Here is a 26,694-nt window from a genome sequence, read left to right as displayed (position 1 = left end):
AGGTGAGGTTTCGGGTCAGGACTCTTCTTCAGGTGGATTGCAGCGGGGGTGAGGGAGAAAGCTGGGCACTGGTGAGTGGGGGTTCTTGATGGACAGATGGTTGGACAAGTTAGACATGACATGGACAAGACAGATGGTACGATACAGCACTTTTGGAGAAACATTATAGGAATTATGAGCCGCATAGCTTGTCCAGGGTGGGGAACATTCTTGATTTTAACCCAGGGGTAAAAGAGGGCACAAAAATCTTGGATATTGAACAAAACGGCATTTGTTTCATATACATATCACAGTGCAAAAGCTTACTCTGTAAGGAAACTTCAGCTTTCGAAGTTCGCTCTCCAGTTTCTTGTTATAGTTTTCAGATCCCCTGGCATAGCTAATGCCAATAGTCTCTATACTCTTGAGAACTAGAAGAGGAGAAAAAATAATTCCAATTAGTTCTGTACCATTACACCACCTTTTTGTGCTAGTTTATAATAGATCTGAAGTTTCGTAGTCAAAACAGCAATCCGAACTGGTTAACTATTCACAGATACAAAACTGACTACGGCGAGTCAACAACCGTACGATGGCTGTTCATAAACATTGAAAAGAAACAGGACCCTTCAACTGTCCAACACAGGAAGATTCAGTCGCACCAGCAAAACTGCAAGTACATGCTATTGCCATCCGTTTTAATTTCAGCCACGTTGTACTTCTTTGTGCACTTAGTCCACTTTAAAACCTGGTGATCAGATTAGTTTACAATCATAAACGCCAGGGTGCAATGAAATTCCCTGTTTAGATGAAATAATCAATTGCACCACTTTAGAGCTTTCTAGTACTATTTAGACTTCGTACTCATACTCTTCACCCTTTCATATCCTACCCCCATTCTCACTTCTTTCCCTCACTCCCCTTTCCTTCCCTCACTCCCCTCCCTCCATCTCCCCAACTTCGTCCTCTCTCCCCCCATCTCCCTCCTCTCACTAGATTTGACCCAATCCCCCCCCATTTCCCTCCTCTCTCCCTCCACCTCCACAACTCACTCCATCTCCCCCCTCCCTCCATCTCCCCAACTCCGTCCTCTCTCCACCCATCTCCCCATTTCCCTCCTCTCTCACTAGATTGCCCCAATCCCCCCCCCCATTTCCCTCCTCTCTCCCTCCATCTCCACAACTCCCTCCAACTTCCCAACTCACTCCATCTCCCCAATCCCTCCATCTACCTCCTCTCTCCCTCCACCTATCCTCAACTCTCTCCCTCCTCCTCCTCTCCCCTCTATCGGAGGCACCAGGCCTGCTCTGCGCCTTCTTACGCTTCAGTCTCTCCACGGCCAGGCTCTCGAACTGGAGCAGCGAGACGGTGCCTTGGGGCGGCAGCGGGTAGAGCTGCAGAGGGAAGGGATAGGCCAGGGCGAGGGGGCCCTTGTTGCTCCCGCGCGTGAACTCCATCTGCAACCGACAACCGCCGCCACTTCCCGCCACCGGCGCGCGGCCGACCCCTTCCCGGGTTCCCGCCACCGGCGCGGCCAATCGCTCCGCTCCGGCCCATCAACAGCCAATCCCAGACCTCCGCTCCACCTGGCCCGCCCAATAGGGGGCGGTCCACTCTGCGGCCAATCCCAGCGCCGGACACATTTCCTCCTCCAATCGTGCAGCGGGTAACAAACGCTGCCTGTCCTCTGAGCTCCGATAGGTCGAGCCTGCGGCGTGGGTGCGCCTATTCGGCCAGCGCAGCCAATCACAATCCTCGTCTATAATCTTTGGACACAGCATGGCAACAGGCCCTTCGGCCCGTCGGGTCCACGCCGGCCAGCGACCGCAGACACGAAGACTGACACGGAGACAGACACAACATGCTGGAGTAACTCAGCGGGACAGGGCAGCATCTCTGGAGAGAAGGAATTGGTGACCTTATACAGGAACGTAAACACGAAATGCTGGAGTAACACTGCAAAAAATCAAACCACTGCAGATCCAAAATAGACTGTTCACAAACAACAAGTAGCCTTAGTATTCTCCCAGTGCACGGGGAACGTCGCACTCGGAAGGAAATAATTTAAAACCGCACTTTTCTGATTCAGAAATTGGACAGCTGCAATTGAGTCATCGTTGACACGTGTACTTTGTGACTTGTTCCAATGCAACCAATTTCAAATTCAACCCCACCCCACTCCAAGAATATGAAGGTAAACGAGCAGATCATCAAAATCACATACATATGACAATCAACAACCACGGGAACCATTCCAGGTGGCGTTACTGCGACATATACGAGTATTCCTGCACTGATTTGTTTCTAATAATTATCATAGGTCATTAGACATAGGAGCTGAATGGAGTGGTGTTATCAATAAAGCAAGAATTCAGTGCAATGCTGAGGAAGCTCAAGATATCATGAAATGGAATCTGTAAACGAGGAGGAGCAGCAAAGGGCACAGAAATATTGGTGAGGGTTGTCTCGAGTTGTCCCGGTTGTGCCGTTTCCCCGAGACGGTAGCGGTGGCGCAGCGGTAGAGTTGCTGCCTTACAGAGAACCCCGGAGACCGGGGTTCGATCCTGACTACGGGTGTTTGAAGGAATGGTTGACGTTTCGAGGCGAGACGCATCTGCTGACTGAGAGTCAAGTCAAGTTTATTTGTCACATACACATACGAGATGTGCAGTGAAATGAAAGTGGTAATGCTCGCGGACTTTTGTGCAAAAAGACAAGCAACCAAACAAACTATAAACACACATATTCTTTTACATAATAAATAATGGAAGGAAAAACGTTCAGTAGAGTTAGTCCCTGGCCTAACCCAGTCTTCTGGGTGCTGTCTGTACGGAGTTCTCCCCGTGACCTGCGTGGGTTTTCTCCGAATTCTTCGGTTTCCTCCCACACTCCGTTCTTCAGGATTGTTCTTCGGTTGTCCACAAAAATGCTGGAGTAACTCAGGGGCACAGGCAGCATCTTATGGAAGAAGGAATGGTTGACGTTTCGAGGCGATACCCTTCTGCAGACTGAGTCTTCTTGGGCGAGACCCTTCTGCAGACAGAGAGGAGGCTAGAGATATGGAAGGGTAAAGTGTGAAAACGACAGATCAAGGAAATGTAGGTGACCACGGAGAATACAATCATTAAAATTAATCAGGACAATTAAACTAATGGAGGGACGGAGAGAGAAGGTGAGCAAGGGTTACTTGAAGTTAGAGAAATCAATATCTAGTCCCCACCAACCACCCAATTATCTTTCAAGCTGAAGAAGTTGCGTGTTCTCCAAAGATGCACAGACCCTTCCCAGTCTCCCCCACCTTTCCAGCACTTGGTGTTTTGCTCCACATTTCAACCTCTGCAGTTCCGCCTGTCAACGCTGGCGGCGCCACAGCTCACTGGAGGCGCGCACTCCCGGGCCGCTCGCCCTGTCCTCCTTCCAGCACCACTTCCGGTTCCGCCAGTTGTCCGGGGTAACCGGCTGCGAGCGGCCGCCCGCCCGCCCAAGAGCAGATCCCGTCCGCGGCCAATGTCCGGGAGGCAGCGACGCCGGCCCGCTGAAGGTAAGTGAACGAGAGGGAGAGGACCTGGCTGTAGGAGCGGCTGCCCGCGCTGTCCCCACTTACCCACCCTACCCAACCTCCTCCGAGTTGTCTCCCCCCACCCTGTCTCTTCCCCCCCCCCCCACCCTGTCTCCCCCCACCCTGTCTCCCACCCCCCCCCCCTGTCTCTACCCCCCCCACCCTGTCTCTCCCCCCCCACCCTGTCTCCCACCCACCCCCCACCTTGTCCTCCCCCCACCCTGTCCCACCCCCACCCTGTCTCTACCCCCCCCCCACCCTGTCTCTACCCCCCCACCCTGTCTCCCACCCACCCCCACCCTGTCTCTCCCCCCCCACCCCCAACCTGTCCTCCCCCCCCACCCCCCAACCTGTCCTCCCCCCCCACCCTGTCTCTCCCCCACCCTGTCTCTACCCCCCCACCCTGTCCTCCCCCCCACTTTGTCTCTACCCCCCCCCCCACCCTGTCTCTACCCCCCACCCTGTCTCTACCCCCCACCCTGTCTCTACCCCCACCCTGTCTCTACCCCCCACCCTGTCTCTACCCCCCACCCTGTCTCTACCCCCCCCCACCCTGTCTCTCCCCACGTTATCTCTACCCCCCCCACCCTGTCTCTACCCCCCCCACCCTGTCTCTACCCCCCCCCACCTTGTCTCTACCCCCCACCCCTGTCACACCCCCCACCCTGTCTCTACCCCCCACCCTGTCTCTACCCCCCACCCTGTCTCTACCCCCCCCCACCTTGTCTCTACCCCCCACCCTGTCACCCCCCCCCCCCCCCACCCTGTCTCTACCCCCCACCCTGCCCCCCTCCCTGTCCTCCGTCCCCCCCACCCACCCCCTGTCCTCCCCTCCCCCACCCACCCCGTTCTCTCACTCCCCCCCCCCCACCCCCGTCCTCTCCCCCCCCCCTGTCCCCTGTCCCCCGTGCCTGCATTGCAAACTATAAATTTTCATTGAAGGATCAATTTACAGATGTGTTGAAAGTTGAAGTGACAATGAAGCAAGAAAAGCTTGTTTTTCTAATGCTTCTATTGCAACCAACCGCACACCAGCTGCAATATTATTTAAAGTTTTTGTTTCTCATATAGTAAACCATCTTTCAAGAAAGGCACTCTGTTTGCCTTTGACTAATTTTAGCCATTTTCTCTGAGCTTGCTGTTCTGTTCACTTATGCATCTCTCCCTCCAATAGTGGAATTTGTCATTCCATGTGTGGCTTACTCTGGCTTTGAATACTCTTGGCATCGTAATTGTTCATGAGTTCCGATTTATGCATGGTCTGTTTGCAAGAATGCAATTTTCTCTCTCCTGAAATTTGCCTGCTTATCCTTGGCTCTCTTTCCCTGCACCCGCCCATGTCCCAAGCCCCTGCTTCAGGAGTACAATTTATGCTTCAGTTTCATTGTCGAAACGGCCTCAATACAGGGACTAGTACAGAACTCTGCAGCAGACATCCTGCCAAAATAAAGAAGAAGGAAGTTGCATTTATATAGTGCCAATTTGCATCTCCTAGAAGCAGAAAAGCGCTGTATGTGCAGGAATTAGGTTGTTCCATTTGAATCAAAATCCCACAGATAGTTGCAGAATGGATGAATTTTGGACTAAAAATTTGGTATGTAATGCTTCAGTTTGATCAATGCCATGTGATCTTGATCCAGTGAAACAAATAGAAAGAACCTTGGTTTAGTGCCTTTTAAAATTGTGGTATCTCCAACAATGAGATAGTGTTATTTTACTTCAATAATCTAATTCTTCAAATCTTTCAATAACTCCACTTCAGTGAATTAATATTTTTTCTTTCACCGTGACCTGTTTACTATTTCCTCTGCTCTAACCAAATTACTGCTGGCTTTCTTCTTTTGCTGTGCCTATCCCATCTCCCCCTAACATTTTGTCCTAAGATCACTTCCCTCCGACACTTCCATTCTGCCTTCAAAATCTTTGCTGAATACTTTTCATCCATTCATTGAATGTGTGTGTGTTATGGCAAGGCCAGTGTTCATTGCTAAATTATTCCAACATTATCAAGTTATAAGACAAAACTTAAATGTTTGTCTTGCTGTTGAAGTAAGGTTGAACTTGAAAACATTCCACATGCTTAAAACAAAATGCCGTTTCAAAAAAAATAATACATATTTTGACTACAGATCAGTAAAATGAATGAATCATGAACAGCCCAGTGGAATCATAAGTGCACAGCTGTCATTTAAAAAAAAAGTGTATTGAGCAATCCTCATTACAACTAATCCAAGAGGATGTTACAGGCATTTGTGGCAAGGCAAGTCAGAAGAGTGAAAAAACAGAATCTACTCTACTTCATTTAAATGATTCAGAACGTCTGTGTGCTTGAGTTCCTGTGTCGATCTATTTGGTGTTATTGATAATTTTGATGCAACAAAGTAATCCAAAGTGATGCTTTTAATGGTGGTTTTGCCTTGAGATACTGTCCTACTATACCTCTCCTCCCTCAAGACACTCCTTTAAAACAGCAAGTTTATGATCCAAAAATGTTTTTGTTTGTTATCAAAGTTTGCTATTCATTTGAAGTGGCATTAGGAAGTTTTACAACAGTTTCGACGTTATATAGATGTTTGAAATGAAAGGGACAACTTCAACTGTGGAGAATGTAGTCATCAGAGTATTGCAGTCTTCAACTTTAACTGATAAGACACCAACCTCAGTTTCTCTACTACAGCTAATATACAGGACCCACCATAATGTTTGGGAAAAAGACCTATCATTTATTTATTTGCCTCTCTACACCACCATTTCAGATTTGTAATAGAAAAAAATCACGTGGTTAAAGTGTACATGGTCAGATTTTAATAAAGGCAGTTTTTATACATTTTGGTTTCACCATGTAGAAATTACAGCAATGTTTATACATAATATCCCCCATTTCAGGGCACCATAATGTTTGGGACACATGGCTTCACAGGTGTTTGTAATTGCTCAGGCTTGTCATGTAAATGAAAGTAGTTATGTTAAGTATTTTGTTGCATATCCTTTGCATGCAATGACTACTTGAAGTCTGCAATTCATGGACATCATGGGTGACATCATCTGGTGATGCTCTGCCAGGCCTGTATTGCAGCCATCTTTAGCTTATGCATGCTTTGGTGGCTAGTCCTCTTCAGCATATAAAAGGCATGCTCAATTGGGTTCAGATCGGATGATTGACTTGGCCACTCAAGAATTGACCATTTTTTAGCTTTGAAAATCTCCTTTGTTGCTTTAGCAGCACGTTTGGGATTATTGTCTTGCTGTAGAATAACCTGCTGGACAATGAGTTTTGAGGCATTTGTTTGAACTTGAGCAGATAGGATGTGTCTTTTCACTTCAGAATTCATTATGCTACTACCATCAGCAGTTGTATCATCAATGAAGATAAGTGAGCCAGTACCTTCAGCAGCCATACATGCCCAGGCCATAACACCCCCACCACTGTGTTTCACAGATGAAGTAGTATGCTTTGGATCTTGGGCAGTTCCTTCCCTCCTCCAAACTTTGCTCTTGCCAACACTGATATAAGTTAATCTTCGTCTCACCTGTCCACAAGACCTTTTTCCAGAACTGTGGTTGCTCTTTTAAGTACTTCTTGGCAAACTGTAATCTGGTTATCCTATTTTTGTGGCGAACCAGTGGCTTGCATCTTGCAGTGTAGTCTCTGTATTTCTGTTCATGAAGTATTCTGCGGACAGTGGTCATTGACAAATCCACACCTGACTCCTGAAGAGTGTTACTGATCTGTCGGACAGGTGTTTGGGGATTTTTCTTCATTATAGAGAGAATTCTTCTATCAGCTGTGGAGGTCTTCTTTGGCCTGCCAATCCCTTTGCGATTTGTAAGCTCACCAGTGCTCTCTTTCATCTTAATGATGTTCTAAACAGTTGATTTTGGGAAGCCTAAGGTTTGTGTGCAGTTTTGGTCTCCTAATTTGAGAAGGGCATTCTTGCTACTGACGGAGTGCAGTGTAGTTTCACAAGGTTAATTCCCGGGATGGAGGGACTGTCATATGATGAAAGAATGGAACGACTGGGCTTGTATTCACTGGAATTTAGAAGGATGAGAGGCAATCTTATAAAAACATATAAAATTATTAAGCAATTAGACACGCTAGATGCAGAAAACATGATCCCGATGTTGGGGGAGTCCAGAACCAGGGGCCACAGTTTAAGAATAAGGAGTAGGCCATTTAGAACGGAGATGAGGAAAAACATTTTAACCCAGAGAGTTGTGAATTTGTGGAAATATTTGCCTCAGAAGGCAGTGGAGGCCGATTCACTGGATGCATTCAAAAGAGTGTTGGATAGAGCTCTTAGGGCTAGCGGAATCGAGGGATATGGGGAGAAGGCAGGAACGGGGTACTGATTGTGGATGATTAGCCATGATCACATTGAATGGCGGTGCTGGCTTGAAGGGCCGAATGGCCTACTCCTGCACTTATTTTCCATGTATCCTCATATTCCATGATTCCCATGATAGGTTAATTATTAATCCATCTTGAATGTCTTCAATATCAAGCATCTACAACCTTCTAGGATGGAGAATTTCAAACACTTGTAACACTAAAGAAATTTCTCCTTGCCACAATCCAACAAAAAGACCGGCACGTTCTTAAACCATGTCCTGTAGCTCATGACATTCCAACCAAAGGGAATGGCTTCTCAGCTACTATTGTGTCACTCACTCCCAGAATTTTGTTTCAATGAGATATGTGATCGCCCCTTGGGCAACCCCTCAAATTAGGAAGTAATCAACTGTTTCAACTTTGCACCACTCCCTGAGCCATGTAATAAATCCTTGTATGTATGCAAAAGACCCACACTTCCCATAGTTCTCTATCTATGGCACATCAAAGCCCTGCACAATTAAAATATACTTTCTTAATTTTGTTCTAATGTTTCATCCAGAACATCAAAAATAATCATGTTTACAAGTCTCTTGCCACTCTCTGTCATGGTGCATCTATTACTCTCGTTGATTTTGCTTCTTATCTTTCTAAAGTGTAACACCTACCATTTCTTAACATCAAGTTGACTCTCTCGTTATAGTCCATTATTATCCTCCTCGGTTCAATGTGGCGTCAAGTTTTGTTTCATCTGCATCTGTCCATGACCACATTGGTAGGAGTGACCACCACACAGTCCTTATGAAGACAATGTCATTAACATCGAGACCACTCTGCATTATGTTGTATGGCACTATAATCATGCTAAAATGGAGAGACAGAATAAATGTGGAAGCTCATATCTGAACAACAATGAAGCACTGCAGACATGACTGCAGCAAAAATGTATCTTCATGGCTCACTTTACCATTATTAACAAGCCAGAACCATCTGATCCTGCAATCAATGGATCAGGCTCAACTATTGCAGACTTGCTACATCTCTTGGATGTCTCTTAAATAGTTTATAAGACAAGAAGGCTCTGAGAGCTTCTCATGCTCAACAATGGTGGAGATCAGCATCCAAGTGCGAAAGACAGAACTAAAGCTAAGTTTAGTCAGAAATGAAGAGTCGACGATCCATCACTGGTTCCCATTAAGATCTCCACTGCCGCAGAAGCTGGTCTTCAGCCAATATGATTTGCTCCACATGATGTTAAGAAATGTCCAGAAGCACTGCATTAGAAACGGCAATAGTGCCGGAGGATTGGCGTACTGCGCATGTTGTTCCATTGTTTAAAAAGGGGTCTAAGAGTAAACCTAGCAATTATAGATCTGTTAGTTTGACGTCAGTGGTGGGCAAATTAATGGAAAGGATACTTAGAGATAATATATATAAGCATCTGGATAAACGGTCTGATTAGGAACAGTCAACATGGATTTGTGCCTGGAAGGTCATGTTTGACTAATCTTCTTGAATTTTTTGAAGAGGTTACTCGGGAAATTGATGAGGGTAAAGCCGTGGATGTTGTATATATGGACTTCAGTAAGGCCTTTGACAAGGTTCCTCACGGAAGGTTGGTTAAGAAGGTTCAATGGTTGGGTATTAATGGTGGAGTAGCAAGATGGATTCAACAGTGGCTGAATGGGAGATGCCAGAGAGTAATGGTGGATGGTTGTTTGTCAGGTTGGAGGCCAGTGACTAGTGGGGTGCCACAGGGATCTGTGTTGGGTCCACTGTTGTTTGTCATGTACATCAATGATCTGGATGATGGTGTGGTAAATTGGATTAGTAAGTATGCAGATGATACTGATAGGTGGGGTTGTGGATAATGAAGTAGATTTTCAAAGTCTACAGAGAGATTTATGCCGGTTGGAAGAGTGGGCTGAAAGATGGCAGATGGAGTTTAATGCTGATAAGTGTGAGGTGCTACATCTTGGCAGGACAAATCAAAATAGGACGTACATGGTAAATGGTAGGGAATTGAAGAATGCAGGTGAACAGAGGGATCTTGGAATAACTGTGCACAGTTCCCTGAAAGTGGAATCTCATGTAGATAGGGTGGTAAAGAAAGCTTTTGGTGTGCTGGCTTTTATAAATCAGAGCATTGAGTGTAGAAGTTGGGATGTAATGTTAAAATTGTACAAGGCATTGGTGAGGCCAATTCTGGAGTATGGTGTACAATTTTGGTCGCCTAATTATAGGAAGGATGTCAACAAAATAGAGAGAGTACAGAGGCGATTTACTAGAATGTTGCCTGGGTTTCAGTAACTAAGTTACAGAGAAAGGTTGAACAAGTTAGGGCTTTATTCTTTGGAGCGCAGAAGGTTAAGGGGGGACTTGATAGAGGTCTTTAAAATGATGAGAGGGATAGACAGAGTTGACGTGGATAAGCTTTTCCCACTGAGAGTAGGGAAGATTCAAACAAGGGGACATGACTTGAGAATTAAGGGACAGAAGTTTAGGGGTAACATGAGGGGGAACTTCTTTACTCAGAGAGTCGTGGCTGTGTGGAATGAGCTTCCAGTGAAGGTGGTGGAGGCAGGTTCGTTTTTATCATTTAAAAATAAATTGGATAGTTATATGGACGGGAAAGGAATGGAGGGTTATGGTCTGAGCGCAGGTATATGGGACTAGGGGAGAATACGTGTTCGGCACGGACTAGAAGGGTCGAGATGGCCTGTTTCCGTGCTGTAATTGTTATATGGTTATATTATATGGTTATGCAGCAACGGTTATGAAAAAAACAAATCAATCTGATTAATCTTCACCCAATCTGTCTACTCCTAATCATTAGTAAAGAGATGGAAGTTCTCATTAACAGTGGCATCAAACAGCACCCATTCACCCAAAATCTTCTCATGGCAGTACACTTTGGGTTTTGCCAGGTCCATTTGGCTCCAGACCTCACTGCAGCTTTGGTCCAAACATAGACCAAAAAGCTGAATACCGCATGACGTTAGAGTGACATGAGGTATATAATTAATAAAAGAACGTACCTTTAGAATGGAGATGAGGAGCAATTTGTTTAGGCAGATGGTGGTGAATCTGTGTAATTCATTGCCACATATGGCTGTGGAGGCCAAAACATTGGGTATTTTTAAAGCGGAGATTAATAGGTTCTTGATTAGTGAGGGTATCAAAGGTTACGGGGGAAATGCAGGAATATAGATTTGAGAGGGAATAATAGATCAGCCATGACCGAATGACAGAATACACTCTATAAGCTGAATGGCCTAATTCTGCTCCTATGTGTTATGGTCTTATAGGTAGCTCGCCATTACTTTTTCAAGGACAAAGTGGGATGGGCCAAAATGACTGGTCTTGTTAGCGATGCAGGCATACTGGTAATTTAATTTTGTTTAAACTCCAGCATAGGAATCCATTTGAATTACTTGACTTATCAATCAAATCATGCGAGTGATCTCTTAGCATACAATGCTTTTTGCTCTTTGTTTTGTTATAACAATTACGTGATTCCAACTGTGGACCAAATTGTGGGGGCTTTCAGAGCTTAATATTATTATGAGATAAATTGGACAGCAATGTGCCTGTACTCAGTTAATTGCAGAAATTCTGCAGCTGCTGTCCTAGTTCGGCTACATGATACAATACTTTCATTTGCCAATGGACAAGATACTGCAAGACAGGGAAGGTCAGAACCTGGAGTACTAAAGAAAAATAAAGTTGGGGATTTCAGAAGTAAATGAATCCTTAATGCTATGAAAAATAAAAATGACTGCCAAACAATCTATCTCACCCTGATATTTAGTGTTACAGCCATAGAATTTGTCTCATGTTTAGTCTTATATTTTTAGGTCTATCAAGACCTACCCAAACAGCTGAGCAAGAAAAGAGTATACAGGGAAAGTAGAATGGCTGAATAATTGCATGATGTTCAAAGGCTTCTCCTGTGCAGTATAATTGTTTGATTCTCTGCTTGAGTAGCAGATCAGGAATTTGTTGTCCCTCCCTCATCATTTCCTTGCCAGTGAATGTGCCTCACCATATTTGAGCAAATGCTGCAATAAATTTTATTTCCCCAGTTGCTCTCATGTAAATCCCAGCACGCCAATAATTAACACCCTGCTTCTTATCGTGTCTCAATTATCCAGTTGCTGTTTCTTTAAACTAAAGGTGTACTCTAAACTATCCCAAAGTAGTGGCTAGATTTTAAAAGAAAAAGATGGACTATCTTCCCTGCTTTCAGTGTCTAGATGACAACAACTGAGTCAACAATGCCCAGTACCATTCTTGTGACATTATCCATTACAACATGAAAAATACAAACGTTGTCAGGACTGAATCTGTTACATTAAACAGGGGCATTTTCATTTTGGTTTCAAAATTGATAAGATATTTGGCAAGCAGAAATGTTCAGAGTGTAATTTTAGTTTTGCAATTAATTAATGGAAAGATCATGTCCACAGGATGTGGGGGTAAAATGGCCAATGTTTACCATAGTCAACATTTACATGGAATTTCTAACATATCACAGGCCATTTAGATATGCCTATGCACCTCACATGAGCCTTTTCATCTCACCCAATCAGCCTACTTTCATTTCTTTTCCCATATAATTACTATGCTTGATTACATTATTTGAAAGCTGTATTACTGTGGTATTCACCTTGGCTTACTGAGAAAATAATCAATAAATTGTGGCACTAAGGTAGTTTAGGTGTTTTGCATGTTGGTTGTTTAGTGTAGAGATACAGCATGGAAACAGGCCCTTTGGCCCACCGAACCCACTCTGACCAGCGATCCCTGCATATTAACAGTACCCTACACACACTAGGGACAATTTTACATTAATGCCAAGCCAATCAACCTACGAACCTGTCTTTTGAATGTGGGAGGAAACCGAAGATCTCGGAGAAAACCCACGGGTCACGGGGACAACGTACAAACTTTGTACAGACAGCACCCGTAGTCAAGATCGAACCCGAGTTTCTGGCGCTGTAAGGCGGCAACTCTACTGCTGCGCCACCATGCTGCCCGGTTGTGTTACATAGAAACATAAAAAATAGGTACAGGAGGAGGCCATTCGGCCCTTCGAGCCAGCACCGCCATTCATTGTGATCATGGCTGATCATCCCCTATCAATAACCCGTGCCTGCCTTCTCCCCATATCCCTTCAGACTCCACTAGCCCCTAGAGCTCTATCTAACTCTCTTAAATCCATCCAGTGACTTGGCCTCCACTGCCCTCTGTGGCAGGGAATTCCATAAATTCACAACTATCTGGGTGAAAAAGCTTTTTCTCACCTCGGTCTTAAATGACCTCCCCTTTATTCTAAGGCTGTGGCTCCTGTTTCTGGACTCACCCAACATTGGGAACATTTTTCCTGCTTGTCCAGTCCTTTTATAATTTTATATGTTTCTATATGATATCCCCTCATCCTTCTAAACTCCAGTGAATACAAGCCTAGTCTTTTCAATCTTTCCTCATATGACAGTCCCGCCATCCCAGGGATCAATCTCGTGAACCTACGCTGCACTGCTTCAATCACAAGGATGTCCTTCCTCAAATTAGGGGACCAAAACTGAACACAATTTTGTTACAGGAGATTGGACAGGCTAGATTCAGAAATCAGACAAAAGGAAAAGTAGTCAGACTATTCCTAAGCAACGCATAACGATGACACTGAAACAAAGGAGCCTGGAGAGGAACCTGACAGCTTCTGTCAACTAGATACTGACAAATGTTTTGTTTGGACTCTTTAATTTTTCATGCCGTGTAAAATGCAGTCATTGGTTTGGTTTCATTTCAAGTGCACAGAGTAGTAAGGAACTAACGCCAGTAAAACAAAGAAGCCAAGTAATTCTCTTGTCTTTTCAGGTCAATGAAGTAGAGCTGGGCTCTTCACTTTTAACCATAGGGAGAGTGGTGGTATTCCTCAACAAGCGTGCGAGAGCAGGTCCACGTGCGCAGCCCAATCATGATGGAAGAGGATATCGAAGTGGCCATCAAAGTGGTGGTTGTTGGCAATGGTGCTGTTGGTAAATCAAGCATGATACAGCGGTACTGCAAGGGTATTTTCACCAAGGATTACAAGAAAACCATTGGGGTCGACTTTCTGGAAAGACAAATTCAGTGAGTAAAGAATTGAACTGTTTCATTAAGGATTGTCTCTTATCAAAAGTGAAATAATAGATACTAGTAATCTAAAATAAAACTAGAAAATCTTGGAAATACTCAAAATATCAGGCAGCCTCAATAGAGAGAGCAGTTAATATTTCAGGTTAATTAATTAATACAAGGTCTCTCTCTACAAATGATGCTGAACTCTACTGAGTATTTTCAGCATCTTCTACTTTCTTTTAAATTAACGATTGCCTCTGTCATTTCCGAGGCACTCCATGTATCATGACAGCAGGCAACTCAATTTTTATTTGAGTAGACTGTGTCTGTGACATTCTCGGCATTTTTATTCAACATTCACTTGGCACACGATTGTTCCAAATCTTGCTGAGCAGTTGAATGTTTTACTGATTGTGGCCTCTTTCCCCCCCCATTCCCTCAACCTCCTGAACTGCACCCATTGTGGTCCAAGTCCAAATAAGCAGAATGATGTTACTTTTATAAACTCTGTCTCTTCACAGATTTTCATGGTAGTTGACAGTTGATTATTGAAAAATGTAACAAACAGCCTTTAGTATTTTTAATTTGCAACAAAAATAAATTTTAGCTGTTAAAAAGAACTTTGTATTTGATTGACGGACTGTAAGAGGTTAGAGCGAATCTCTTACTCGGTTATAGTAGACAATTGGGATAATGCACACCATCCCCACCTCCCTCCTATGGACCGTTATAACGAGGGTTATCTGTACAAGTCTGACATTACAATAGCACTCCAGCACGTTGTCTTTATGTGTAAATCAGCATCTGCAGTTCCTGTTTTTACTCCTTATGTACATATGATATATTTATGAACTTTTATAACCATATAATAACCATATAACCTTTTATGAGATGCAGCATCTTTAATTTTAACTTTCTATAATTTTTCCTTGAATTGACTTTATTTATTGAAGAATTATTCTTTCTTGTGGTACTCTGCTTATTGTGACTGTGGCCACCTTATATCTTTTCAATTCTGTCGCCTTTTCCTCAGTTAAATCTTGTGCCCAAATCCTTTTAATTGATTTACAGCTCTGTCTACCAAGGCATTCCATTCTATTTTAAACATAGCCGTGTTCCAATAGAAGAACCCTCGTGTCTATAAATCGAAATCCGCCAAACTGAATGTTGTAACTCATGGAAAATGTGACAATAGTTCATGAACTGCAGGATTTCACATCAAATGCCTGTGTTTTTTGATGGTGTATGCTTAGGAAGGACTGCTGCCCTGCGCATCAAGATGATCAGTGCCATTGTCCTTTTTCTAAGAAAAAGTTAAATTGTCCCTTACATGATAGATGTGATCCTAATACCCACGGCCTTTTGATTGATAGCCCTGACTCGACCAAACTCATAAGCTGTGAAATGTAATGATGGAAGTGCTATTTCTGTTTCAGCAGGTCACAGTGTAGAGTGGAGGATGTCTTGGTGAACTGCATATGGGACAGTGAAGAGGGATTCATTTGGATTACTCATGCACATCTCCCATCTTCTAGGTTGGAGAATAATTGTGTTGAAGTATCTATGAGAAAAAAGGCCATTTAAAATGGATACGGTCAACAAATTGAAGCAAGCTAAAGAAAGCAATCACAAAATAGCAGTTGAATATCTGTAAAGGCTATTCTTCTTGATGCCAAACAGCTGTGGTCTTCATCATACAGCACCGTCTGTAATTAAGCATGGTTGTACTAAATAGAGGCTCCGTTAAATGTTCACATGGACACAGTTACCATCTAATTTCAGGGGTTTGAAGAGGCATGATTAGATCTCAAGTGTTGCATTTATCTTTCAGAGTTAATGAAGAGGATGTCAGATTAATGTTATGGGATACAGCAGGCCAGGAGGAATTTGATGCCATAACAAAAGCCTATTATAGAGGTGAGTCTAGTTGGCGTTAATAGGAATTGTTTGTAAGCGGATACCAATTACAGTTCTTGAATGGTGTGTTATTTGATGTGTGTATTCAACCGTATTAATAGAATCCTGATTGATCATGAACATTTTGTGAATATATTTTTGACTGAATCTAAACGTTCACATAAAAGGACATGTTTTAATGCATCGTTCAAGTTGATTATAGTATATTGCCATAGTTGGCAACAGCATATCCTTCTATTGATGGAGCATATGGGTCTAAGAATTCATGGATTCGTGGATTCAATAAAATGAGCCAAAGCACAGTAAACATTGTAAAAAAAAGATTTACACCAGTGGCTTGAGACTACTAATTTCAATATTGAAATAAATTGGTGCTTATTTTTTCTTTATCTCTCTTACACACTCTCTTATTCTTATGGTTAAAATGACTATCATACAGTTGATAATATACAGCAGGGGTCAGCAACCTTGTTCTACACAGGGGCCAGGACCCATGTCTGTGAGCGGATGGCGGGCCACATCTATCGCCATAGTTAATAAATGGAGGCAATAATAATACATACTAACTAAATTAGTAATTAGTAATAATACATACTAATAATACATACATTAGTAATAATACATACTAGTACAACATATTAACTAGTGTGACACTTGGTGGTATTTTTCGCATTTGTTTTCACGTGTTTTTCAATTAGTTTTCTGCAGTTCCCAGGCCCCTCGCCTGCCCCGGGACTGACTGCAGTTCCCAGTTCGGCTCCCCTGCCCCAGGACTGGCTGTAGCGCCCAGGTCATTTGCGTGCCCCGGGACTGGCTGTATCGCCCAGGTCGGCTTGCGTGCCCAGGACTAGCTGCAGTTCCCAGATCCCTTGCATGCCCCGGGACTGGCTGCAGTTCCCAGGTCGCCTGCGTACCCGACGACTGACTGCAGTTCCCAGGTCAGCTCGGATCAGTGGGATTAGCTGCAGTTCCCAGGTCGGCTCGCCTGCTCCGGGACTGGCTTCAGTACTTCCCAGGTCGGCTCGCGTCCGTGGGACTGGCTGCAGTTCCAAGGTCGCCTGCGTGCCCGGGGCTGGCTGCAGTTCCCAGGTCCCTCGTGTCCCCGGGACTGGTTGTCGTTCCCAGATCGGCTCGCCTGATCCGGGACTGTCTGCAGTTCCCAGGTCGCGAAAACTAATTGGGAAAAAAAATACACCTGCGGGCCGGATGGTCTCGAGTTCCGGGCCGGATTCGGCCCGTGGGCTGTAGGTTGCTGACCCCTGATATACAGACTTAACTTCTTGTACCAATGGATTTAGATTTTTTTCTGCTCCTGTGTCAAGTTTTAGAAAAACCCTTTCCTGAAATGAATTAGTAGTCTGTGCTTCAGAAAAGTGCGACACTGGTAGACTGGTGAAGCAAAATTTGTGAGAAAAATACTGGTGTTTCTATTAATTGTGCAGGAATTATACCCCACTCTGAGTGATAAATCTGATGCCTCCATCCTTGACCTAGTCCCTATTACATCAAGTCCTCCCTCCCCATCCTCCTCATGGAGTTTACATCTACATTCCCATAAGTCCAGGGGACACAGACTTAAACAGATACTGTATGCTGCACAGCTGCTTTGGCCATTTACTGCTAGTAAAGCCCTGTTCTTGTCTGCCAGAACTGCTCACTGTTCCAGTAGTATCTTGAAAGGTAACGCGCAGTTTATTTTCTCTGCTGCAGATTATCGACTGGTCCTTCTTCCCTCACTCTTCCATCATTCCCACTACCCCCTCCCCACATGTTCAGGAGGACTATTTTCCCACAAAAATTGAAACCATCTGTTTGCCTTCGCTTACACCTTCTTTTCCTTTCTCCAATGCACTGGACCCAATTACAATATCTGCTTCTTTCAATGATTTATCTCCTATATCCTTCGTTCCTTCCCTGAGGTTGCGTATGTGAACAGGTTCCTGCTCCCTCAACTGCATTTCTGTAAATTGCTCACCACCCAGCTTCTCTCCATTATTTCTACACTTCCCCAGACATTTTTTATTTATTTCTCTTTTCTTTTTCTCCATTAACTCTCCAACAAATCTGCAATTCTCATTGTGTGACCATCCAGGAATTGAATGGCTTCAAGGTTGGTTTACTGCTTTACTGTCAAAGGCCCTGTGGTATGGAATTTTCTTCCCATACTGCCTCAACCTGCTTTTCCTCTTTTACAATACCTCCTTGACAAACATTTTCCTCGTTGATTTTTTATTTATGGGACTCCAGATCAAAAGATAATTCACGTTGAAGTGCCATGGGATATTATGCGGCATGGTGGCACATGGGTAGAGTTGCTGTCTTACAGCGCCAGAGACACGGGTTCGATGCTGGCTACCGGTGCTTTCTGTTTCGAGTTTGTACTTTCTCCCCGTGATCTGCGTTGGTTTTCTCTGAGAACTTCAGATTCTTCCCACACTCAAAAGACATATAGGTTTGTTGGTTAATTGGCTTGGTATAAATGCAAACATGTCCCTAGTGTAGGATAGTGTTAATGTGCAGGAATCGCTGGTTGATGTGGATTCTGAGGGCGAAGAGCCTGTTTCCGCGCTGTATTATTGTGTGATGCAAAGTGGTGATTATTTTGGTAACGTAATGCAATTCTTAACATAATATTGTTCAAAACCATATTGTAGAATAACTGCAGTGGCAAAAAAATCAAAATACCAATTGTAAATTTATAATATGTGTCAAAGATGAGATCAGTTACAATTTTAATTTGATCGCTTTGGTAATTGGTCACAGGTGCTCAGGCATGTGTGCTGGTGTTCTCCACTACTGATCGAGAGTCTTTCGAGGCTATCTCAAGTTGGAAAGAGAAGGTTGAGGCTGAAGTCGGAGATATCCCAACTGTACTGGTACAGAATAAAATAGACCTCCTGGATGAAACTGTACTTAAAAAGTATGTATGTAACTGAAGTTAACTTGCATTGTAAATAGTATCACACATTTGAAATTTATATGTCAATTTGCATTTATAAATTGACTTCATATGGTACAACAACCTAAAGTATTTTATGGGAATGTAATTAAGTAAACCTCAGCACAGAAGTCGAAAAAACAGAGGGCATGGATTTAAAGTGAGGAGGAGGAAAGTTAGAGGAGATCAGGGGACTTATCTTTCCACCTTTTATGGCAGTTGCAATCTGTAATGCATTGCTCAGAGTGTTGTTGGATGCCAGTACTCACAACATGTTAGTATTGGGACTTGCATTTGAATAGCCATGGCACAGCAGGCTAGTACTGGTGAATGGGATCAGTACAGGTTCACCACCGATTTTCCGGCACCATTTTTTCCAGAGCCTTTTTGGATTATCAGTTAGCCAGATCAGCAGAGCTTTACACCTTCGAGAAGAGTCCAGTTGTACCGGAACAATCTGCCTAGGCTGCAGAAGAACCGGGATACTAGCTGGCAGAGTCGGCCTCGGAAATCTGCCGGCTCCAGCTGGCTGGCTTTCCAGAACCCGGCTGGAGGGGGCAAAATCAACCTGCCGATTGGCACGAATACCCCAATGAGGTAGAGACCGGCCGCCTTACCTGGCCATATTTTCAAGCGGACTCTTGGGGGGGATTTCAAATGCGCTCTCATAATTTTGTTCGGATTAAAGGAGGCGGCGGACTATCAGTTGCTAGAAACTCGGTGGTTGACCTGTATAGAGGAGTGTTAGATAGCCAGATTGTCAATGCTGGGCCCAAGGAACTGTTTCTGGACCACACGATCTTGATCTCCAGAAAGGGTGTTTTATGACTAGTGACCAAAACGTGACACAAAGCGATGGTGCTCTCGGGGTCCTAAAAGAGAAGTAAATCATTGGAGAGGTTGACAGATAAAGTATCAAATCTCAGGGGTCAGACAGCCAAAACTACAGCCTCAGTTCCGAAGTGATTAGTCCCCCAGAGGCTGAGTTCATCAACAGAAATCTGAGGTTATTACCGTGTGCAAGTGAAAGAAAGAAACGTATGAAGTGATTGCACAGATGCAATATAGTTACGGACAATGCACATTCCGTGCAAACCCAGATTATTCCTCGGTACTGGGAAACCATTGGATCTGGCTGTGCTTGATCTAGCCAGTCACCTCAACTTGCTTCCTACGTATTCCCTTAGCTGCGCCTTCGTAGCGTCATGGGATCTATCGATCTGGTGTAGAGATTCTTCACTCATCCCACACGGCAAAGCGTGCAGTTATTGACTACTAAGCATCAGGCGGCAGATCCTAGAACATCCTTACGTCATGTTGACGGATTGCTTCTGCCAAATGCTTTTTAAACTATATTTAAATGTCTCTGAAAGTTTAAACCACTTCCTACTTGAGCGAAATAAAGTGGGGTTACATCTTTATGATGCAGTTGCATGTTCACTTGGTGCTCGTTACATTTTGTAGAACAGTGGACATCTATCACCCTTAGCATTCAGTCTTTCCCTTGCCAGGACACCAAGGCTACAATGTGAGCCATCCATAATTAATTGTAATATTTAATTAAATCATAGTGACGTTGCCTCTCCTACTCATTTTGAACTTGTAATTGCCTACCAAAAATGTACCAATCCCAGTTTTCATATTTGCATTTAACTGCTAGCCACAATAGTTTTGGGGAAGAGTTTCCACTTGCTTCTGGGTATTCGTGTCTTGTATATGCGTTGTTTTCCCTTGTAAAATATCTTAACAGTGGAAGGGCAACAAATTATGCAGTGGGGATAAAAAATTGTACATGCAAACTATTACATTTAGAGAATTAGCGGAATCTAATGCACATTAATGTCAGAATGCTAAAGTACTCAAATTTATCTTCGAAACTATGCCAAGATGTGTTTGACTTTTGATTTGTAATGCAGTGAAGAAGCAGAGGGACTTGCCAAAAGGCTGAAACTTAGGTTTTATCGGACTTCTGTGAAGGAGGATTTGAATGTGAATGAAGGTGAGTTATCTTGTGGATTTTTCCCATCTAACCTTGCATTCTGTTGGGTGTTCCATCAACTTTTGGTTTGTAATTAAGAACATAGCCGATTTAAGGTTATTATGAGATAACAAAGAATTGCAGATGCTTGCTTTCTGTTAGATTCCATCAATTTTTGGTTTTTAATTAAAAACTTGGCCTTATTAAGGTCATTATGAGATAACAAAGAATTGCAGATGCTAATTTATACCAAAGCTAGACATCATCTGTGTGATGTAATCTATAATTAATATAAGCAAACTCATAATAACCTTAGATAGACACAAAATGCTTGAGTAACTCGTCACTGCAGACAGCATCCCCGGAGAACATACAGGTGAGGTTTCAGGTCGGACTCCTTCTTCAGACCTGAAGAAGACGTCTGAAGAACGGTTCTGACCCGAAACGTTACTCGAGCATATAGTGTCTAAGGTTACTATGAGTTTGTTTACATTAGTTTATAGAATATATCACACAGATGATGTTGAGGGTCATGCTTTCTGATTTCTCCTAGGCCTCACCCCTCCCCATCCCTGCAAGCACTCCATCGAAAAATATCCTTCAATTTTTCAATGGTGTCAGTGACTTTATTTGTTTCACCGCTAAACTCTACAATTGTCTTCTGGAAGCTTTGAGCAAGTGCATTGTGCATCTTTTCTTTCGGAATGCTATTACAATTTCTTTATTCTAACTTTATAAACTTTAACTTCCTCCAGAAGAAGTAATTGAGGTAAGCACAGTAACAACATTTGGACAGGTACATGGATGCAAAGGTTTAGAAGGACATGGGGTAAATAGGACTGGCTTACATACTAGTCTCTATGATTCGGTATAAACTCAATGGTTCTTGCCATTGGTGACATTTGTTAACACATTTTGTGCAAAAACAATCTGTTTCTCAAGGTGAGTACAGTCTGAAGAAGGGACCCAACCCAAAACGCCACCCATTCCTTCTCTCCGGAGATGCTGCCTGTCCCGCTGAGTTACTCCAGCTTTTTGTGTCTATTGTTTCTCGAGGGGAAATGGACTCTAAACAAAAGCATGCCTGAATCATGTGCATCGTACTCAAAATGTATCCCTATGATTGTGTTAAGGCCCAAGCTCAAATTCCTCTGTCTCCACAGTTTTCAAGTACCTGGCTGAGAAGTACCTTCAACGACTGAAACAGCAAAGCACTGAAGAAGAACAAGTGCACACAACAAGCAATCGCATAGGTACACAGTGCCTTTTCTTAAGCTGCTGCTTCTTAATCATATGGATTACATATAAAAATAACTTAAAGAATTGTAATTTAAATACCTCTGACAATCTGAAGTTTTACATTCATCCAAACTGTCCAAGACATCCATTGATAAGAAGGCACCCATCTGAGACTGGGATAACCAAAAGTCTAGAGATTGTCTCCTAATCCTCTCTACTTGATTGCTTTTATTGACAAGTTTATTAGCTCCCATGCATCTATGCTTTTGAAGCTTTCATTTCTAGCCCCTCCAGTTACTAGTTTCCTTCCGAACTATTTAGAATAACAGAATTATTACATGCAAGAGGAAGTAATTTTGTCCATAGTACATAGTACATAGTTGTACATAGTACTATTTTGTCCCCTGCACTGCTATTTGACAAGAATTGTGAGTTTGCCATTTTGTTCCTGAGCTTGTATCCAGTTGTCTTTAGACATTTACCGCTTTTACAGATAACATGTGTGTCCTTGGGCAAGACACTTCACCCACCTTTGCCTGTGTGTGTGAATGTAATTATGTGAAGCACTTTGGGGTCAATGCAAGTTGACTAAAAATGTGCTATATAAATAAAGAAATTTAATTTAATTTTAATTTAATAACACCAGGCCATGTCCTGTACTAGTCATCACACATGTATGCCATGTTTAATAACAGTATTGCCCCTGAATTGCTGCAAAAGCACCTTTCCTGATTTGAACATCACTATCAAAATATTTATTAAGCTTCTCTGCTGCTTAGAGAACTTTGCCGTCTTTCCACCAAACAGAAGCAATACACTCCTGGCAAATATTTTGGAATGTATGTAGGTCATTGTCCTTCCATTTCCCTTTGGGCAAAGGATGGTTTACACCTGATGTACATTTTTCAGAGCGAGAAACTGTTTTGAGCAGTGGCCAAAATATACTCCAGGGTACATCTCTGCTGATTCTGTCTTCTAATTGCCTTAATTTGTATGAGATTTGAGAGCAATATAAATTAGATCTTTTAAGCTAATTCTGACAGACTAACTGGAGGCTAGCGTGCAGCATTTTGCAGGTACTGCATTTGTACCATCAGCTTACATTGTTGTGCTCAAGACTTTTACATTGTGGTGTTGCGACCCATTAAACCATGAATGGAATTCAGGTTCTGGTTAAATGGGATCAGAGATAACAGGATTTAGAAAGCATCTGGTGGAAGAATGCAATTTGAAACTGGAAAATGTACTGTTGATGTTTAAAAAAATATCCTCCCACACGCCCCCACCTCTTGAGTGTGCAACCGTGGAAACACTCTTGTGGCTTGCTGCTCCGCCTGGGAGGAGATGGAGACAACAAGCAGATATTTTGGCAAATCATTGGGGGAAGCGAGAGGGAATGTTAGCAGAGACTGTTGCTCTGATGGGTGGTGGGGAAAAGTGCTGTGTTTTGCAGTGATTGCCAGATCTTGAGAGACTTGGGGCAGGCATTGGGTTGGAGTTGGGCTGATAGTGGGAACAGTTAATTTTGAGGAGATTCTGGTCTCACTGGGAATTGGGAAATTATTCATTCTCATGATGAATTTGGTACAAGATTATGGGGGGAGAGTGGTGTGGAGAATGAAATAATGTCCTCTTTTACAAAATACTTCTTGTACAGTTTGGGAGCAGGTTTGTTTCCTCTTAGTATTCTACCCAAATATATTGCAATTCAAAGAAAGAGTTAACGACTTACACAGAAGCACAATACACGGCTCAACGCATTCAATTGCTGAAATTCCTCTCCTTCCCGCAGGAGTATTTAACACAACTGGCGCCAGTCACTCTGGCCAGAACTCAAGCACGATAAATGGCGGCGAGGTGATCAGCCTTCGGCCGAACAAGCAGAGGACCAAGAAGAGCAGAAATCTGGTGGGCCGCTGTGGGTGACTCTAGTCATTCCCTTGCACGGCAGAGTCGATGTTCATTGTGTATACAACCGTTCCGAACAGTAAGGGGGTTTTAAATTTAGATATTCTGATACTTCAATGGCGGTTATAATTACGGACGATGCAGTACTTGGCAAACCAACAACTCTGTTTGTGCGGAGGCTTTCAGAACACTTATGGGTTGGAACTTGTTTGGAGAGGGTTGTGTTGGTTGGGGAGAGTATTGTCCGTTTGTGAACAGGATGGGCGTTTGCAGGCTCGTCTGATTGCTGCAGCTTTGTATGGATTGCTCCAAGTCCATAGATTTGTTTGCAAGTTAGTCACCTGCTACCTTTTGAAAATCAGTGTGATCGACTTATGTGACTTCAGCCAGACCTACGATAATGTCTAACAGGAGGGCAGCAATGAATGTAAAAGAATTGATTGGCAAAAGCACTATTCAGGAGAGAGGGTAGACCTGCACCGAACCAAGGATCACGAGTTCAACTCTCAATGCTGCCCTTTAGGGAATTTACCTTTTCAAAGAAAAAAAGTTGCAATGAATTATGAAAATCTATTGTCATTTGAACAGATATAACGTAAACATTGCCATTTGTGCTTTACATTTGTGGTTGTTAATTGTCGGAACTATCTCTGATGATTTGTGCAATATTTCAGTGTTGACTGCAGCCTGGAGCAGGATATTTTGTTACTAGTAGATTTTGTTTTTCATATTCAGATGTTTTGAGTTGATTATTTGGATAATTTGTACATAAAAAAAGAATCGCCATTTGATATTCGAATGTTTGTATTCTGTAATTTGCTGGTTGAATGGTTAAGACATTTTTTTTCATTGAAGTGTAATCATGTGTATCAGTTGCGAGCGTGCAACATTAATATCATTGCCTGAAAGGACCTCCTTATACAGAGCAGGAGGTTTGCACTAGTGCCAAGTCAGTACTGCAATTATCGCCCCTGCCTTTCATTGTCCCCGCAACAACGTATGAAATCCCATACCTTGTCCCCGAATGACCTGTGGCAGGTGGCTTTATCTAAAGTTGCTCTGCTTGCCTGCTGGAAACACTACAGTAACCCGAACTCTCTGTGTAGCCAGGGATCTCGAGTTCACAATTGAATGATAATTGTTTCCCTGTGACTCTTAATGGGGTTAAATTTAAAAAAAAAGAAAATATGGGAAATAATAAACAAGTCAGGCAGCAGCTGTGGAACGAGAAACAGATGAGAATATCCAACCTGAAACGTTAACTCAGTTTCTTTCTCCACAGCTGACTTTGAGTGTTTCCAGGATTTTCTGATTTCTAGCATCTGCTGTTGCTGATTTTTTTTTTTTCTTCCCCTGGGTTTGTCATTGCAGAGTCTAGTTTAGTGGTGAATGGATGACGCTAGATTGTTCAAGAGTCAAGAGTGGGAAATGTTGTGGGGTTTTGTGAATTTTTGCACAATCTGAAGATGCTCTGGACACTTGGCCTAACTCAGATTTTGAAGAAAAAGCAGAAAGCAGAAGGTCAACAGTTCTGGCAAACCCATGATATTGAATCTCCACAGCCACACAACACTCCAGCCCACCCCCTAACCATGCAACCTCCTGGCAGAGGCAGAAGAAACCTAGCCGGTAATAAGAGGGGAAAATCATGCTCCATTTGCTCAGTGGTCTGGGAGATCGCACGGCCTGGTTTTTATTTTTCAACCACCTTCGCAAGTTTGAGTATAATATAGGTGGCACAGCTGGTAGAACCATTGACACACACCTCCAACAAGCTGGGTTCCATCTAACCTCGGGTGCTGGATGCATGAAATTTGCATGATATCCGTGACCTTGCAGGTTTCCTCTGGATGCCCTTGTTTCGCCCATATCCCCCAGAAAAGTGGGTCTGTAGGATAATCGGCCGCTGTAAATTGCCCCTCGTGTGTAGTTGAGTGGTAGAATCTGGGGACTGTTGATGTGAATGACAATAAACAATAGGTGCAGGAGTAGGCCATTCGGCCCTTCGAGGCAGCACAGCCATTCACTGTGATCATGGCTGACCATCCACAATCAGTACCCCGTTCCTGCCTTCTCCCCATATCCCTTGACTCTGCAGAGGAATGCAGAGAAATAAAAATAGGTTAGTGTAGGATTAGCGTAAATGGGAGGTTAATCTTCATTTTGGTGGGCGAAAGGGGCTGTTTCCATGCTGTGTGAAATCAGGCATCTTCAATACAGTATGTCCCATTCTGCTCATTCGGGATAATGCCAGAGGAATAAAATTGGTTCTGCTTCTCCTATTGTTCCTCTGTGGTGTTTCTGGACAGTGATTTAGGCAATGCAATAAAATCACGGTATTCACTAACTACATGGCCACTTGCAAGAACACAGGAATCCAACATTCAGAAATCCTCCAGAAAATTAAGATGCAAGAAATCTTAAACAAAACTCCAGGAAGGACAAGCAGCATCTATGGCAAGAGAAAATGAACAAACATTTCAATTCAAACTGCCAGAGCAACCGATACTGCCTGAATTGTTGACCGTTACCTACAATTTCTGTTTTGCTCCCAAACATTGAGTCTAATATTGCATCCCACAAATCAGAGATGCATGATGAGGTTCATTCTGTCTTTAGCCCATTAATATCCCACAGATGATGTACAACCTTCTTCACCATAAATTAATTGCGGCACAAAGCTTTGAGTTCTGGAAGGGAGGTAACTGACCTGTGGCAGC

At 43.3% G+C, this 26,694-nt stretch overlaps 2 protein-coding genes across 4 annotated transcripts in view; one reads left to right on the top strand and one right to left on the bottom strand.

Moving 5' to 3' along the window:
- Positions 1-1,473, bottom strand: part of prim2 (DNA primase subunit 2) — a 238,939-nt gene extending 237,466 nt beyond the window's left edge. For both annotated transcript variants that reach the window (XR_004412093.1, XM_033021862.1), the window contains exons 1-2: positions 1,301-1,473; positions 307-410 (exon numbers count right to left, since the gene is read on the bottom strand). Coding sequence is in view for 1 of the 2 variants with exons in the window: in XM_033021862.1 (XP_032877753.1) it covers positions 307-410; positions 1,301-1,436 (240 nt within the window). In the remaining variant the exon portion in view is untranslated. The remainder of the gene's footprint in view (positions 1-306; positions 411-1,300) is intronic.
- Positions 1,474-3,399: 1,926 nt separating this feature from the next.
- On the top strand, positions 3,400-26,384 carry rab23 (RAB23, member RAS oncogene family). Of its 2 annotated transcripts, none has more exons than XM_033021860.1 (7): positions 3,400-3,520; positions 13,752-14,006; positions 15,826-15,911; positions 18,675-18,831; positions 20,766-20,848; positions 21,991-22,080; positions 23,859-26,384. In XM_033021860.1, exons 2-7 carry the CDS (start codon positions 13,852-13,854, stop codon positions 23,990-23,992), a joined length of 705 nt encoding a protein of 234 aa, XP_032877751.1. In that variant the 5' UTR covers positions 3,400-3,520; positions 13,752-13,851; the 3' UTR covers positions 23,993-26,384. The 2 variants fall into 2 exon arrangements, with proteins under 2 accessions (XP_032877751.1, XP_032877752.1); XM_033021861.1 differs by having other exon boundaries at positions 3,407-3,520; positions 13,792-14,006.
- The last annotated feature ends 310 nt before the right edge of the window (positions 26,385-26,694 follow it).

Source organism: Amblyraja radiata, chromosome 5 (assembly GCF_010909765.2).
Source record: "Amblyraja radiata isolate CabotCenter1 chromosome 5, sAmbRad1.1.pri, whole genome shotgun sequence".
NCBI lineage: Eukaryota > Metazoa > Chordata > Chondrichthyes > Rajiformes > Rajidae > Amblyraja > Amblyraja radiata.
Note: the sequence above shows the minus strand (reverse complement) of the source record. Positions and strands in the feature narration are given on the sequence as shown.